Source organism: Dermochelys coriacea, chromosome 9 (genome assembly GCF_009764565.3).
Source record: "Dermochelys coriacea isolate rDerCor1 chromosome 9, rDerCor1.pri.v4, whole genome shotgun sequence".
In the NCBI taxonomy this organism is placed as follows: Eukaryota; Metazoa; Chordata; order Testudines; family Dermochelyidae; genus Dermochelys; species Dermochelys coriacea.
Window position 1 is genome coordinate 85548839 of NC_050076.1, and position 17849 is coordinate 85566687.

At 42.0% G+C, this 17849-nt stretch overlaps 1 protein-coding gene across 3 annotated transcripts in view; it reads left to right on the forward strand.

Moving 5' to 3' along the window:
- Positions 1–17849, forward strand: part of CAPN6 (calpain 6) — an 80453-nt gene that overhangs the window by 57321 nt on the left and 5283 nt on the right. For all 3 annotated transcript variants that reach the window (XR_006274159.1, XM_043492154.1, XM_043492155.1), the window contains exons 9-12: positions 1623–1745; positions 4297–4499; positions 7233–7354; positions 17451–17587. Coding sequence is in view for 2 of the 3 variants with exons in the window: in XM_043492154.1 (XP_043348089.1) it covers positions 1623–1745; positions 4297–4499; positions 7233–7354; positions 17451–17587 (585 nt within the window). In the remaining variant the exon portion in view is untranslated. The remainder of the gene's footprint in view (positions 1–1622; positions 1746–4296; positions 4500–7232; positions 7355–17450; positions 17588–17849) is intronic.

Consider the following 17849-nt stretch of genomic DNA (forward strand, 5'->3'; position numbering starts at 1 on the left):
ATCTACTATCAGCACATGCCCAGGGCTAATTTTTCTTATTGGTTACTTTATTGGCTACTAGGAGAACAAAACTGGAGCCTAAACAGAGGTTCTCACTAGTTATCGCTCCTCAGGTAGAGATTCTTGAGCCCCCTCGGTCCTGACTAGAAACAGTTAAACCAGAAAGAAATAATAGGCCGAGAGCCTGGAGGGAATTCATTTTCTCCAGGACAGCTTTCCTTATGCCTCCTCTGCAAGAGATTGATTTCCTCAAAGTTAAAATGATATTGCCCTACTGCATGACAGTAAAGGGGAGAAAGAAGGGCAGGTGCCTCATTCTACAGGGCAGAGTGACTCCGAGGAATCTGAAATCACCAGCAGGGGTAGATTAGATGGTGAAAGCAAAGGCTATCCCAGTGTCCACCCCCGAGGAGAACTAGTGAGGAAAACTTTTCAGCAGCATCGGATGGGAGAAAACTAAACATACTACAGATTACATTACCCTCAATACTGGTCACAATGTTCCAGCATTCTCTTTAAAACATGAAGCAAGATCAGTGCACTGCACAGTTGGGCCACATTGCAATTTGATGCTGTTTTTCATTTGCTTCATAGTCTCGGTGTAGGGGAGCATCCAATCTTTCCCTTGACAATTTCTTACAGCTTAGATTTGCCCATTAGTGGCAAGTATGAGGAATGAACAGGGAACTTAAAGTGTCTGTGAAGGGGGAAAGAATTTGGTGTTTGGCCCCGTTTGCTTCTTTGTAGTGTAAAAAACACTCTTCGGGCCTTCTTTTATACATTAGAAATTCTGGTCTTGTCTACCCTCTTTTCTCTGAAAGATTCTGAATCACTGGTGAACTAGTGGGATAGTGATACCATAATTAAAAAACAAGTGAAGCATGATTCATTGAGAAGAGGAAGTGCTATTTATACAGGCTGTACAAATATTTTGATTTTTGTTTGGTCTTATTGAAACCTACTCAACTAAAATCCCTTAAACACCGTTGGGATAAAATATCTCTTAGTTAAAGATGCAAACCACCCTCTTAGTCAGTTTCTCTGAGTCTTCCAAATATTTCCAGCAAAACCAGGAAAGACCAAAACAGACATTTCTGAAGTAACTGGGGATCTGGGGGTGTGGAACAAAGAACCCTTTTCATGCTTTCCTTATACATCATCAAATATAACCCATTTGTCATTTTCATGTCACCAGTAAGGAAAATACCTGGAGTAAACCAGCCCTACTTGGAGATCCATGTAGAAAAAAAGGAAATGCACAGTCTGGACTTTGTTGTTTAACTTTATCACCTTTCCCCTTTATATTTTTTAAGATTTTTTTTTACTATTGTTTTCAGAGCACATCTGGTGTCATGCCGCTTCAATAGCTACTTGGAGACATTCCCTTTTAGCATGCATTGAATGAATCACTGACTTCAATATCTCTGATACTATTAGTTTCAAAATCCCAACAATTGTAACTAATTTTCAGCTACAACTTGTTGGGAATTGATCATGGATGCAGAACTGTCATTCCAGGGACAAACCCATTTCCAGGTACCTCTGCAGTATGCCCTTGTGTACAGTATCCCAGAGATGTTGTCCTTTACAGCTGTTTCTCTGTTCTGTCTCCCCCTTGCTAGTATGTCTTCGATGTCAAGAAGGCTGAGGACAAAGTGCTGATTTCACTACAGCAACAGGATCAGCGCATTTACAAGAAAGATGGGAAAGGGGACAACTTCCCTATTGGCTTTGAAATCTTCAAGGTAGGCCACATCTTCATTTGGGTTTAGAACCTGACTGCAGCTTCATCTCATCAATGGGTGTTTGGCTTATTTCAGACAGCATGGGGTTTAACTGCCCCGAGATCTCTCAACATGATTCTTGCACAGTTACTGCAAATACATTCAGATACCATGGCTGTCACTGGGACTCTTCAATTTCAAAGCTCAAACTCCTGCCTCTTGAGCTTAAGGAGTAGCAGGATATGGCAAGCCACATGGGGGAGATATGATTGTGTCCACTCAGCTTCCTCCTGACAGCCTCTACTATTGCACTCGTAATGATTGTATAAAACAGTTCACACAACGCTAGAGTTGGTGGGGGGGGGGAAATTGCAGAAAATCTTGAAGTATCTTTCATTCATCAGGTTTTGAAATGAAACAACTTTTTTAGTTTGTTACAAAAAAATTATCTAAAATGTTCGTGTTTGAAATGTGAAGGTTTTTGGGGGGGTTGTTGGTTTTCTCATTTTCCCCCTTGTTTTTCATTTTACCAATCAATGCAACAGAATGAACAGTGTCCAAACATTTATCTCTTTTTCCCCGCTGTTTCCTGTGGCCACATAGAAAAGTTGAGGAAATTTGCGAAAGTTGCAAAGTAGCAAGAAGAAAAATGGGGGAATAAAAAGCAAACTCTGGACATCATTCATTCTCACTTTAAGGCCAGAAGGAACCAGCATGATCATCTAGTCTGACCTCCTAAACATTGCAGGCCACAGAACCTCACCCACCCACTCCTATTATAGACCTCTAACCTCTGGTGGAGTTACTGAAGTCCTCAAATTATGATTTAAAGATTTCAAGTTACAGAGAATCAACCATTTACACTAGTTCAAACCTGAAAGTGACCTGTGCCCCATGTTGCAAAAGAAGATGAAAATCCTCCTCAGTGACCTGAGAGGAAATTCCTTCCATACCCCAAATGTGGTGATCAGTAAGACCCTGAATGTGTGGGCAAGACCCAGCAGCCAGACACCTGGGAAAGAATTCTCTGTAGTAACTCAGCAACCTCCCCGTCTAGTTTCCCATCACTGGCCGCTGGAAATATTTGCTACTAATAATCACAGTTCAGCTACATGCCATTGTAGGCAGTCACATCATACCATTCCCTCCATAAACTTATCAAGCTCAGTCTTGATCATTGTCCCTACCCTAAACAACAGTACATGAGTTGATTGTGCCATAAACAGCAAGTTGACATTTACATTCAATGCATATACATTTGATAATTTCACAGTATCAAAATATATTGAGAAGTATAATTAATACATTCTTATGGAACACTGCATGATTTGTCTGTTCCATATTCCTATCTATTCAATAAACCTAATTATAGGATAACAATCTGAATATAGGATAACATTTTCACAGAAGTGTCGTCTTCTTTTTTGTCTGTCAAAATTATGTTTTGGAAATCTTCGACCAGTCCTACTAATTAATGTGGTTAATTACACTCTGAAGTTTATAAGCCAAATTCTCTGCTTCATTGAAGTCAAAGAAATTATGCCAGCAGACAATTTAGTGTTACTTTTGCAGGTAGAATGGCTGGAGAAATACATACATATTGTAATGATTCTGTAGAAAATGTTGCAGTCCCCCAGAAAAGATATTACTTCAAGGTTGTGAACCAAGCATAGATGTCAATCAAACATTTTCTGTATTCAGATTAGAAGGAACAGCAAAGTGCATTCCATCAAAGTGCGTGCACATATTCCTGTGTTACAGATTGTACGTTTCAAGAGGCATTTACATGCTCTAGTGAGGGATGCCACAGAAGAACCTCAACATGCAGTAGAGACATTTGTGTGTGAATGAGTGCCCGGACAAGCCTTCGGTTGCTATTTTCAGACCTCTGCTACTCTATTATTGCACCTCTGCCAGTGGACACAGCATGTACTGGCAGCTCTCTCTGCAGTGGGCCCTTTGAAAATAAAGCAGCTTCACTGCATGTGCACTTGTACGAATGCATTGTATACATAGTGCAGGTAGAAAGGCTTTCCCATTCTCCATTTGGGAAAGAGTGCAGCAGTTAGAGCACTGAACTGGAAGTCAGAACCTCTAATTCTGCCCCTGCTACTGATTTTGTTTTGCAAGTCATTTTACCTCACGGTGCCTCATTTTCGCCATCTGTGTGGTGGGGATAATGATATTGATCCTTTGTAAAGCTTTGAGATCCTTGGATTAAAAGCTCTAAATAAGTCTCAAGTATTATTATTAGTATGATAAAATATTAATCTTTAGAAAATGTGGCCCATTTTGTGTGTTGGTGTTTGTAGGTGAAGGATGATGTCAGCCAACTCCTTTAGCACTAAATCCATTTAAAACCAGATTGTTGTATAATGATGTCCAGGATCTGCCTAAATGTACCTTGGGGCTAGCTAGGGAACGCAACATTTGATTTTCCTGCTAACATGACTGCACATCATTGTGTAGACATTCATGTTTCATCACTGGAAACCAGAACCAAACAATGCAGCAAGAAAGACTGTGAGTGAGAAATAAACATGCCAGATCTTGTTCCGCTGTGTAACTGTAGGTGGAGCTTAACAGAGACTATCGGATACACAAGCTGCAAATACAAGAAAGAGTGGCAACCTCCATTTACGTCAATACACGCACTGTGTTCCTGAGAAAGCTCCTTGCACGGGGTCGCTATGTTCTTATCCCAACAACACACTATCCTGGCATCGTCACAGCATTTATCCTGAGGCTCTTTACAGATGTGCCATCAGAACTCAGGTACTTGCTACTTTACAACAGTAAAAAGGTTTCTCCCACTGATTCCAGTTCCCCTTTCACCAGTGTGGTTAATCCTCCAAATACCATTGGGTCACGGAAGGCGACTGTGTGACTCGTTGAAGTTCATCCACATGAGTCTTTGCTGTTATAAATGAAGGTTAGTTTTTCAGTGTATCGAAGCTAGACACCCCTACAGCCAGAGTTAGGCATCTAAACAAAAGTGATGTGATTTTTTCAGATGTGCTAAACACTCTCAGCCACATTAGCTTCACTAGGAGCTGTGGACCCTCAGAATCTCTGAAAAGGGGGACATTTTTAGTTAAGCCCCTAAAAGTAGGTGTCACAGTTGAGGGTAATTGCACCTGTATTCCCCCTCTGTGGTCCAGCAATGGCACCCACTCTAGGCTTCTGGTACTCCCAGCCACCACCTCTCTTGAGTGGAACATGCCTCTCATTCCCTTCTGACCAGGATCTTCCAGGCTATACAGTCCCCTGACCATACAGGGATATCCTAGCAAGAGACTGCATAAGAAGACCTGCTTACTTTCTCTTCAGAGACTAATAACAGAGTAATTACCCATCATTATAAGGTGCTACACAGCTCTTCCTATGAAAGCCCATTTTATTCTTAAGGTAAAAGCATTACAGAAAAAACATATTAGAAACAGTAAAAGAACCTACATGCATTCTAATAAACTTACCAGAGATCATCCCAAGCTTAATGTGGGCTCTGGCAGGGGCAGTCCTTCAAACCCAAATTCAAGTGCTTTCCTTGTGGATTCAAGTTCACCACAGGTTCTGCTCAGAACCTGTGAACATGTTTAGTCCAGCCTTTATACAGTGCAGGGGGTCATTGATCTGGAGTTTCCCAGAGCAGGTAAATAGCAGACAATTGGTTTCTCTCCCCAAGGCATAGCTTCAAAAGGATGGTTCCAAAGTGGGTCATTTGCATTCCCCTGGCCCCTAGGTATTTCCTAGGTAATCCACTTTACATGCATTGTTCCAAAAAGTCCTTTGAGGTTTCTCATATCTCCCAGAGATTGCATGAATCCTGTCTTCCTGCTTAAGAAGTTCCATACAATAGTACATAAACATTTGCATTTTTAATACAATGGACCTGAAAGGTATTAAACCTAACTCAATAATGTTTAACTTAATTCAGTAAAATTTGTCTTATGTCCAAAAGGTTTGTCCAGGACATTGTCAGTCTGTCACAGTAGGCGCTCAAGTTTGGGAAATTTTCGCACATGGGTCTGACTTTTATAGTCACCTTCCCTTCTGCAGGTGAAATTTTGTGAGCACTAATATTTGCAAGTGCAGTTGATAACATTTACTTGCCTCACAATCTAGCTCACAAACCAGGCAGCTGGACATGCCAATGACATCAAATATTTGCACCTGTAAAATAGTATACTGAGTTGAGGTCCCTGTCACAGGTCAGCCTTCGAAACCAATCTTAAGATAATGTATGTTTCAGAAAGCTCATAGAGTTGGGACTGCATGGTGGGCAGCTGCAGTGCAAACTTCTCCCACAATGGCCTAATCTGGGGGGGTAGGATCACCTGTAGGGATGATAGGATAATTGTCTCCCCATAGCCCATTCAATCTTTAACCTCTCTACTGTGACATTTTCAACATGAGTGCCTGTTTGTGCTGTGGGGGAGAGGTTTTTCTGATCACCAAACTCATATCACAGGCCACTGTACAGATGACAATAACATCTTATAAATTGCTATGTTGGTGTGGATTTTAACCTGGGCGTCTACTGATGGAAAGGCCCCTGACCCCATTACCACTTTCTTCAGCCATGCAATCTCCCAAACACATCCTTCTCTAATGTCAGCTAAACAGTGAACCTTTTTGTTTGTTGGGTCCTAGTCTTCTCTCTTTCACATGAGTGTAAAACTGTCAGGGGACTAGCCTGCAGCAGAACCAGTCTCCTGGCAACCTAATGTGTGCAGCTGGCCCTGATAGAAGCTGTCTGATTGACTGAGCCACCTGACTGGTTGAAGGAGTCAGCTGGCTTCTACTTAAGCTCAGTAGCAACAGCATTCTGGTGCTTCTCAATGCATCCCTAGCCTGCAGCTGTGCTTGGTCCAGGCCTTGCCTCTGCTGCTCTCTAGTCTTGCTCCATCCCCAGCCTTTAACTGCTCCTTCTTTCCGACTCCCAGCTCAGACCCTTGGTTCTGCCTGCAACTCCTGTTAACCCTTCAATTTAGGCTTTGGTTTCTGACTCTCAGCTCTGATCTTCCATTGCATGTTCTGACTGACTTTGGCTTAGGCTGTGACCCTTGGCTTTGCTCCTCAACCTGCCCCATCTAGGTTCAGCTCTAACTAGTAGGCTAGATTCTTGCTCCAGCTGCTACACAGACTGCCCATGAGTGGTTCACTGACAAAATCTGGAGTAACTCAGTTGAAATCAATGGACATATGCAGAGTAAAACTGGTGCAAAAGAAGATTAGGCCCACTATGTTTTTGTGTTGATATTAATATTGGTGAGTGTTAGGGTTTTTTCCCCTGTGTGTAGTTGTCATATGGGAGATTATGCCATTTTTATTTACTTAAATATAGGACATTCCTGTAACAGAAACCATTGGTAATAAACAGGTGAAGAACTACAAGTATGATGTTCCAGAAAGGTCAAAATTCCACTGAAGTTTACCATTTTGTTGCTTGACCTTCATCGCTAAAGATTTATAATCTGTTTGAATTGCTTAATCTTGATCTTTCAGGGAGCTGAAGCTAGATAAGCCTAAACGGACATGCTGGAGCATTCTGTGTGGTTATCCTCGCATAGTCACAGAAATTAAAATTCACTCTGCCGAAGATCTACAGAGGCAAGACCAATCGGGTGGTAAGTGCAAAGGAAGACTCTGGTGGAGTGGGAATTGCTTGCTATTTCCTCTGAGGCCATGGTCATTTGAGATGCAAATTATTCACTTCATGAGAATAATTTGTGACTTTTAAACCTGAGCTGTTTGTGTCTAGAGAGGCTGGGGTATCGTTTATAGAACATTGTGATATCAGAGCAGGCTTTCGAAAGGAGAGCTGGGGTTAAGGAGGCATCAAAAAGCGACAAGAGCTATGAGTTAAATATGCTTGCCCAGATGGTGAATAATGGGCAGTCACTTTTGATGAGCATGTAGTGGGAATGACTCAGAAATTCACAGGTATCATTTCTTCTTTGGGGGTTACTTATTGTCAAAATTGAAAATTGCCAGTGAGTCAGCTGGATGAAACTCCCTGTAATGAGATCCATTATGCTATATACATCTAACCACATTTCATCTAAGGACTTCAAAGTATTTTGCACTTCATAGATTCATAGAGTTGAAGGCCAGGAGGGACCATTAGATCATTTAGTGTGACATCCTGTTCACAGGCCATTACATTTCACCCATTTACCCCTGCAGTGAGTTCAATAACTTGTTTGACTAAAGCATAATTTGTATTTGGCTAACGCACATCTTCCAGAAGAGCATCCAGTCTTGATTTGAAGAGAGGGAGAACCACCATTTCCTTGGTTGCTTGTTCCAGTGATTAGTCACCCTCACTTGTTTCCAGTCAGAATTTGTCTGGCTTCAGCTTCCAACCATTGGTTCTTGTTATGCCCTTTCCCTACTAGATTAGAGCCCATTAGTACCCAGTATTTTCTCCCCAGGGAGGTACTTGCACACTGCCATCAAGTCAATCACTCTCAATCTCTTTTTGATAAACTAAACAGATTGAGAGTGGTAGCCATGTGAGTCTGTATCAGCAAAAAAAAAAAAACCCGAAAAAACAAGGAGTCCTTGTGGTACCTTAGAGACTAACAAATTTATTTGGACCTAAGCTTTCGTGGGCTAAAACCCACTTCATCAGATGCATGGAGTGGAAAATATGGTAGGAAGAGATATACATAGAGAACATGAAAAATGGGTGTTGCCATACCAACTGTAACAAGACTAATTAATTAAGGTGGGCTGTTATCAGCAGGAGGGAAAAAACTGTAATGATAATTAGGATGGCCCATTTCAAAGAGTTCACAAGAAGGTGTGAGTAACAGTAGGGGGAAAATATTAGCATGGGGAAATAGTTTTTACTTTGTGTAATGATCTATCCACTCCCAGTCTTTATTCAAGCCTAATTTAATGGTGTCCAGTTTGCAAATTAATTCCAATTCTGCAGTTTCTCATTGGAGTCTGTTTTTGAAGTTTTTTTGGTTGGAGAATTGCGACTTTTAGGTCTGAAATTGAGTGACCAGGGAGGTTGAAGTGTTCTCTGACTGTTTTTTTAATGTTATAATGCTTGATGTCTGATTTGTGTCCAATAATGCCCCTCTGCCATGTACATTGGCCAAACCAGACAATCTCTACGCAAAAGAACAGATTGAGTTTCTCATTGTAAGGCACTTTCTCCAGCCCTCAAATCATTTTTTGTAGTTCTTTTCTGCACCATCTCCAATTTTTTAATATCCATGCACACACCAGAACTCTATACAGTATTCCAGTATCTGTCTTGCCAATTACAACTTAACTACTGTGAGGTAATTAATGTTCTATTACAACTGTTTGGGGTTTGGTAAAAATCGAACAGAGAGGTTGTTACTTGTGCCTTGTACAGCACAGGTTATATGTCAGTCTCTATCAAAAAGAAAAGCTGTCTTGAAACAGAGAGGCCAGAACCTCTCTATGGTGCCTATCTCTAACAGCTAATTAAGACTTTCCTCATCACTGTCCTTTGCTCCCTGTCTTTTACATCCTCTGTCTGTCTGCAGTTAAATTATTATGCCTTCCAATGACCAAAAGGATAGACGTGGGCAGAGACAACTGGCAGAGAGTAGTAGATTAAGAGAAAGCAAGAGAGGAAACAAAGACAGTCTGGGTGAACCTGGAACAAAAAACAAGTAAGGCTGCCGAAACAATGATTCCCTGTTGTATTTGCTACAGAGAGAGCTTCAGATTTGGTTGGCTTGGAATCTGGAGCTGAGCTGTTGTAACTCCTTATAATAGAGAAGTAATTATAGTGAGACCTGAGCATGAACTTCTTAAGAAACAGTTGCTAAGAATCTCCAAATTATTGGATAGAATTCTGCTCCAGTTCCCTAATAGCAGCCAATATCAGTGTTTCCATGAGTGGCTGACTGCAGTCTTCGCTGTACAGGTCACTTTTGCTAACTGCAGTTGTCTTTTCAGGGGATGGAAGGAGGGGATGGAGGAAATTGCTTCAGTTCATTTTCTTGGCAGTTTTCTTTCAGGGCTGCAAATCTGTTTTATGTGATTAGACTTCAGATGTGCAAGTAATATGGCTCCACATTCTTGGAGAGACCAGATGGATGGATGACACCAAAGGGAGAAAGACCAGCAGAGGAGGGGTTTCAAGAGAGGCAGGGCATTCTTGCTCTTCCCCTCAAAAATGACACTTAAACTTTTAGACTTTTTTTCATACCCCTTTAAAATTCCTTAAGCATTTTCCTATCACATTCCCTGTGGGAAAACAGTCAGGAGAGAGAATTGGGTTCTATCACTTCACAATCCCTAGCACTCTTGCAGTGTTGCCAAGATCACTAAAACAAACTTCCACTGCTTCCAAAAAGCTGGCTTCAGCTCAGGAAGTGAAATGGGATTTGTCAAGCTGTGATGCTGTCTATAATTTGCAACGGGAACTTGCAACCAGTGATTAATAGAAATTAATCTCTCCTGCCTACAAGATGGTTTAAAATACCTTTAGAGCCAGATTCTGCCATCCTTACATCCACCTCTAGCTATGACACGGTCCCAGCCTAGTATTGCTGATGTGCTTTGAGGAGCTGTGCTAAGAAACTTGTTTGATATTACACTGGATTTTATGGCCAGGGGCTAAATACTGTACAGACTTTTATTGTGTCTTTTCAAATGGGTTAATAGTACTCCATTAACTTTCCCATCAGGTTCATTCTGTAGCTTGGTCATAAACCAAAATCACTACAGCATTAAAGTTAGTGTTCACAGAGACATTAGAAAATATGCTTTGAGTTTACTTCCTTAAAACTGCCATATAGAAGCAACCCTCTTCTTTCCCTCTGTCCCCATCTGGGGACCAGCTCCCACTCATCTCAAAGCACTGGAAAAGGACTGTGTGGGTCTCAGTGACAGCTTTCCTGTGGGGGGAGTGCCATGTGGGATTCCAAGTCCCTTGGGCAAGTATCAAAATACCCGCCTTACCCAGTGGCCCCTGAGTGCTCCTAGGTCAAAACACACTTAAAAGTAATGACCCACTCCAGCCTCCTGTCTAATCAGAACAACGGGGTATGGAAGGAGTCTGGCAGCAAACCCAGTCAGGACTGATGAGTGAGGGTTTTCACTTGTGTTAGGTACATTCAGTATGTTTGCTTAGACGGAAAATAAGTAGAACATGAAGAGGCAATCAGAGAAAGCCTGTTGTGCCCAAAGCACTAGACACATTGTCTAAGGTTAGTTCAGTCCTACATAGAGATTACCTTCCTGGTGGCAAGCTCATTGAGACCTTGCCTTACAAGATGAGCCTCTTGATTGTTTTTACCCCATCACATTTTGCGTATGTAAATGTGAATGTTTTCTAACTCCAGATGAAAGCCCCCCATTCTCTCCTTCCACTCTGCTTTGCAGAGTTCCTACTTCTAAACCTAACTTCCCCTTTCCTTAGCTTCCATCATCCATCAGCTCCGCTGTCTGTGGTGGGACTAAAAACACCAACTGCCAGAATCAGTTCTGTATAAGGCATCTTTCCCATCCCTTGTGGTAGAGAAGAGACAGGACTTGGTGGTAATTAATATAATTGGGATTTTTTTTATCCTTTTTAACACAGATGAGATCCTGTAGTTCTTTCCAGCTCACTGAATTGCTAACTCTGTCTGTGCTGTAATGTTATCACATCGGGTACCCATAAATTGTGGTTTCAGAGTAGCAGCCGTGTTAGTCTGTATTCGCAAAAAAAAAAGGAGTACTTGTGGCACCTTAGAGACTAACAAATTTATTTGAGCATAAGCTTTTGTGAGCATAAGCGAATGCATCCGATGAAGTGATCTGTAGCTCACAAAAGCTTATGCTCAAATTTGTTAGTCTCTAAGGTGCCACAAGTACTCCTTTTCTTTTTCCATAAATTGTGGTCTGGGATAAGCAATCAAGTAAGGGACTGGTTACCACACAGTAGCATCCTTTACTGAAGGGCCTGAACTGGAATGTCTGATTTGAACAGCCTTGAATCTGGTGGAAGTTTAGATTTGGATACACAATTCACCACTTAAAGCCTATATGTAATATCTGAAAGAGCCATACTGTGGAGGTATTTCTGACCAAAGTACTCAAAAATTGGAGCCAAAGAGACCTCTGTCCATGGCAAACACACACCACATCATGGCTCTTGTTCTGGTTATTGTAACAATGTTGTTTCCTGCCACCGGAGCGTTGTTTGGTTTGTTTTTAAAATACTCCGCTGGCTGCTGCTATAGATGATCTGTCTTGGCCAATTAATTGATTGTTTGCTGTTGACAAGGTTAAGCAATGAATCTGGTTGCTCAGATGTCAGAGAAACATTAGCATATTTTCTGCTTCTCTTGGAAGTATCCGGTTATGAGTGAATTCATTCTGAGATTTAACCAATTGCCATAATTGGCTTAATGATAACAGACTTGCAAGGGGATGAAGAAGGGATGTTTGCTTTGGTTTTTCTTTCTTCATTCCAAGTCTATTTTAAAATCATCCCAGCTACTGTCTGTCATGGTCTTTTCATCACAGCTAATCTCAAATAGCCCTCCAACATTTTTGAGTGCTGTACTCCAAGCCAGCTCAAAAACTTGGTGTTCCTGCCCAATTTCTAACACCACTATAAGCACTCTCCTCTATTGATTTGCAGTAGTGCCTAGCCCTCCCAGTTATAGATCAGGGCCCCACTGTGCTAGGTGCTGTACAAACACAGAACAAAACAATGGTCCCTGCTGCAAACTGCTTACAAACCAAGTAACTGTAATCTTCAGGACATTCATTGGTTAATAACAAAGTGCCATGTCTCGATGTCTTTGGTCAGTTTTTATTCAATCAATGGGGGTTTTGCTGAATAAGCACTGAGTACAGACTGACTAAAGACCTCAAGATCTGGACTAAAGAACACTTTTTCTATATAATGTTGAAAGCCTTTGCCTTGTACAATCACACCTTATTGTGAATGTTCTTGTCTAAAGTCCATTATCCATAAAGCAATGGGCTGCCTCCACCGTGAGGCTAACTTTGATCAGATCTCATTTTGGCTTAAAAGCTGTCATCTAGATCACTACTTTTCTTGGGGCTACATTCTTATTAGCTTTTCTCTCTCACTCATGATTTTGGCTTTGTTTTTGCCCCTGTGTTATCCTTTCCTTAAATTGCCATGTCCCGTCCATTTCCGACAGCCATGGGATTGTGATAGAACAGGGATCGGCAACCTTTGGCACACGGCCCATCCGGGAAATCCACTGGCGGGCTGGGACGGTTTGTTTACCTGCCGTGTCTGCAGGTTTGGCAGATCGCAGCTCCCATTGGCCGTTGTTCACTGTTCCAGGCCAAGGGGGGCTGCGGGAAGCAGCATGGGCTGAGGGATGTGCTGGCTGCCGCTTTCCGCAGCCTCCATTGGCCTGGAACAGCAAACCTGCAGCCAGTGGGAGCTGCGATCGGCCGAACCTGCGGATGTTGCAGGTAAACAAACCATCCCGGCCCACCAGCGGATTTCCCTGATGGGCCGCATGCCAAAGGTTGCCAATCCCTGTGATAGAGCTACTGTCCTGGTGTGACCTTGCGAACTGAACTGCCAGACTAGCGGGCCTGGTTCTTTACTACCTGGTACCTGTGTAGTGACTGATTCCTGAACCACATGGGAATGAAATGCCGCTGTTCTGATTCAGTAGCCATTATGCACAGGTTTAAACATACAAAGAGCTTGGCAATGGCGAATCAGACCCTTTAAAACCACTGAGAAAATATTTGTCTTGTCTCAGATCTTTAGGCATCACATCTGTTTTGAGCCATGTTTTTTCGAAAGATTGTACCATTTTTCTTACAATAACTGAAAGTTCAGCATTCCAGCCAGGAATGTATCCTGCTTTGACTGTCTTTCTGTCTTTCTTTCTCTTTGTAACTCCTGAGGGTAGGTTTAATTAGTTTATTAAAATGTTAGCCTTTCTGTTTCTTTTGATTGATTAAATAATCTGGGCTAACAGCTCTCTGCTGCAATACAGATATGCCTGTTAACTATTAGAATCCTGTGTACTCTCCTTTCTGTCACTTCTCTGTGCCTGTTGCTCGCCTGATTGCTATTAACAAGCTGCTCTAGCACTTTGCTTTGCTATTTGCCTAAGGCCACAATAGTTGACACCATTTTGTGAAAAAACCCCATTTTATTCAGAACAGTTTTCAAAATGTCTTTGACTAGGGGTGGCCTCTCCTGTTACTTGTAACAGACTGTAAGTATGTGCCCCAAAGGCTAAATCAACACACTCAGTGACACAAATAATTGTCGACCAAAAAAACCAATAAATTACTACCTGCTGCAGTAATCTGTAAGTGCTATGTGTTGTCAGGGCAACAGTCCTATTCTATGGATAGCCAGAGTAAAGAATATGGGCAAGTCTGTTCCTTTCTCTAAAATATCTATGGTTCTTGCTCCTTCAGAAGTACGTAGCTGTTCTCGTGTTTGTTTGTGTGAGATGTCGGTGTCTGTCCTTGTGACCAAATTGATACTTGAGAGAAATGATATGTAATATCAGTTATTAAGGAACTACAGTCACTTTAAATTTAGTACATCCGATGAAGTGAGCTGTAGCTCACGAAAGCTTATGCTCAAATAAATTTGTTAGTCTCTAAGGTGCCACAAGTACTCCTTTTCTTTTTGCGAATAGAGACTAACACGGCTGCTACTCTGAAACCTTTCCTTTCCTTTTCTTTTTTAAATTTAGTGGCTACAAGGAAGTTACACTTTACATCTGGCTCTTTGTCCAAAGACTGCAAACAACCTCTTTTGGAGCACAGCACTGTCAACATGCAAATGGGCATTATTCCAATTGAGATATCATCTAGTAATGAAGTTCCGTTGCATGTTGAAAAATTATTTACATTAATATTATATATTTCATATAAAAGTAGAAACCAAATGAATCGAAACAATGATGTCTAAATGAAATGTTTTTACCTTATCAAAACCAAATTTCTGAAATTATTAAAACAAAATGAGAATCTAAATGATTTGTTTGGATACTTTCTTGTACACAATGGTGTCAAAAATGGACATGTTCCCGTGAAACGTTTCAGTTTGACAAACCTGTGTTTTCTGAAGGGGAAACTATTCTGTAGAAAAATACTTGACCAGCTCTGGTCCTAATACCAAAGAGGATGCAAGTCAGCTCTTTCCAACTTGGAGGTTTAACATTAGGCATCTAACTTTCTGTATAGGGACCTATATGAAAATGATTTTGAGGCCTTTGGAGGGCTGGTTTTCATTACCTTTGGTGGGAATTAGCACCTCTTGACCATCTATTTAGGTGCTTTCATATGGAGTTTGATGGCTACTTTTATACACATACATTTTTTGCCTTAATATCTAGAGAGGTGCTGAGGGGGTTTTTACTTTAAAAACCATCTGGTGTATAAGCCAGGGGTAAGATACAGAGGGGGAGATTGTCAAACAGACCGTGGTGCAGGGAGGAGGGAGGAAACGAAAGGAGAAGGCAGTATGGTCTAGTGGCTAGAGGTTTGGACTGGGACTCGGGCTTTGCGTGGTGTCATTGGCTGAGTTGCTTTCCCCCCTACACCTCACTTCCCTATTGCTACAGTGGAGTTAATGATAATGACCTCCTTTGTAAAGCACTTTGAGGTCTACTATCAGCACTATATAAGAGCTAGAGGGTATTGTTAAGAGATCAAGCCGCCTGGATTTTGAAAACACAAATGACCTTTAATAATGTGAGAAAACTCGCTTGTTTTAATGCATCTCTAACCACAAGGCTGTACCCCCCCTCATGAGGCTGTTACCCAGACCTCAGATTAGCCGTGAATTTATGCAGCTTACCTTTGATTTACTTTGAGCTTCCCTAGGATTTCTCATGGTAACTAGGCTGTTGTGTTCATTTTGCAGTTACTATATTAACCAAAGTGGGATAAAAAATGATTGTCTGATCTCTGGCAAAAAGCAAAGGGGGAGGGACTTTTCCTGGACATTCAGAGAGAGGGGGCAGGAGGGTTCTTCCTAAAATGGGCTACCAGAATGCTAGTTGAAGAGAAGCATGACCATGGCAAACAGCTTCCAGCTGCAAGTAATGCACAAGGATGTTTAATAGTGGTTTTCTTTGTATGGAACCTGTGCCTGTCTCCTAACAGAGTAGAGCAGGACAGGGATGGCAATAGTGGCATTAATTTCCCTCCCCCTACATCTGCACCAATTCCTCTGACCCATGCTGAGCAGACAGCGGTTAGTCACCACACATGGCTGTGACGAGACTCATTGCTTAAGTCTCTGGAATCCTTTTTTGTCAGCTTGTCCATCAAAGCATCAGTCCTGCCTTTTAAATAAAGGCTGTCCTTTGAGACAGGCCTATTGTTGATTGTAAGCGTAAAAAATTCATCAGCCAGTTATGCCTGTCACTTTGGAAGGTGTAAAATAACCCCAGATTCTGTCTTTTCTCCTCGCTGTGTATTTGTTATGTATCTTTCAATTTAGAAGGACCCCAAATCTCTACCACTTCCCCTCTTTGTCTTCTGCATTGACCCGGGGGTGGAGGGGCAGTGGTGGGAGGAGGGTGGTGATGGTAGCTATATGGGTATAATGTTATACCCATAGTATTTGATCTAGGGTCAAAAATTGCCACCACTCTTATAAAAAGAGCCTCTGAACAGAAAGGCTGGGCTTGTACTTGGACAAGAGGTAAAGGTCAAGTTAGTAAAGGTCAAGCTGGGAACTCAGACTGCCAGTGCTCTTACGACCCCTTTGCATGCCCCTGATTATTAAGGATGGTTCATATACTATAATAAGCAACTCTGACCTTCCCCTCAGCACTCTTGATCATACCTTTGTTATGCTTTGGGAAGCTTTAGGTGACTTTTCCTCCCAGTGCTTTTCATCTTCATGCCCCTCCTTCCATCCAGGTGCTAACTGCTGTCACTCACTGTAGGGTTGTCCTGCTATTGGCCTGGTAATGGCTATGCAAATGATGATATAATGGACGTATGGAAATGACTATGCTGCTAGCTTGTGACCTGTGCCCACCGTGACTTAGCTGTTACCACTGGCCAGACTGAGATCGAGCCGGGTGCTCATCCAGTTAAGAAAAGTACTGCCTCTTACTCTGTTACACAACGTTCCTGGGTGCCAGTTAGAGATGAATTAAGTGATGCACAGTTTCTCAGAAGTTGCCTCTTCCAGACATTCCTAACTGTTTTCTTAAAGGAGACCGTGTCCAAGAGCTAAAAAGCTAGAGGGATCCAGCCTTTGCACAGGGAAGCTAAATGACTCTCTCACTATCATACAATCATTTTGTTAGTCTCTAAGGTGCCACAAGTACTCCTTTTCTTTTTGCAAATACAGACTAACACGGCTGCTACTCTGAAAACTATCATACAGTGAGCCAGGGGCAGGATCAGGAATTTGCAAACCTGTGCTCTCTTGTTTTCTCCTGACTCCAAGCCAGCCACCTGTTCTTGTTCCTATCAATGGTGGCTCCATAAGTAGTTGGCACTTGTTCCTCTGACTCTCCCTGGTGTTTCTGACTCTGAATCAGTTTCTCAGTTAGTCCAGGTTTCAGAGGAGCAGCCATGTTAGTCTGTATTCGCAAAAAGAAAAGGAGTACTTGTGACACCTTAGAGACTGATGAAATGAGCTGTAGCTCACGAAAGCTTATGCTCAAATAAATTTGTTAGTCTCTAAGGTGCCACAAATACTCCTTTTCAGTTAGTCCAGTGGGGCTAATAAAGATTCTGCTGACTGTGTTTCAGGAGCAGATCCCTACCTGATTATCAAGTGTGAGAATCAAAAAGTTTGCTCTGCTGTCCAGCAAGACACCGTCAGTGCCATTTTTGACACACAAGCTCTTTTCTACAGAAAGAACATCCAACGTCCCATTATTGTCCAGGTAAGGAAGGGAATCCCAGAGCCTTGCAGCAAAGTACATGCTCCCACAGGCAACCAGAGTAATGCTACAGCAGGGGAAACGGACGGGTCTGTCCACAGCATCCGTGTGCAGCTTATACAGCAATGCAAAGCAGCAGTGGGGGTTAAACAAACATGACATTGATGGGCTAAAGGTCTGACATATGTTAACTGCTCCTTCACAAGATCAATACCCAGAATTGGGGCTGCTGAGGCAGAAGAATATGAGAATTACTGCTCCTTAA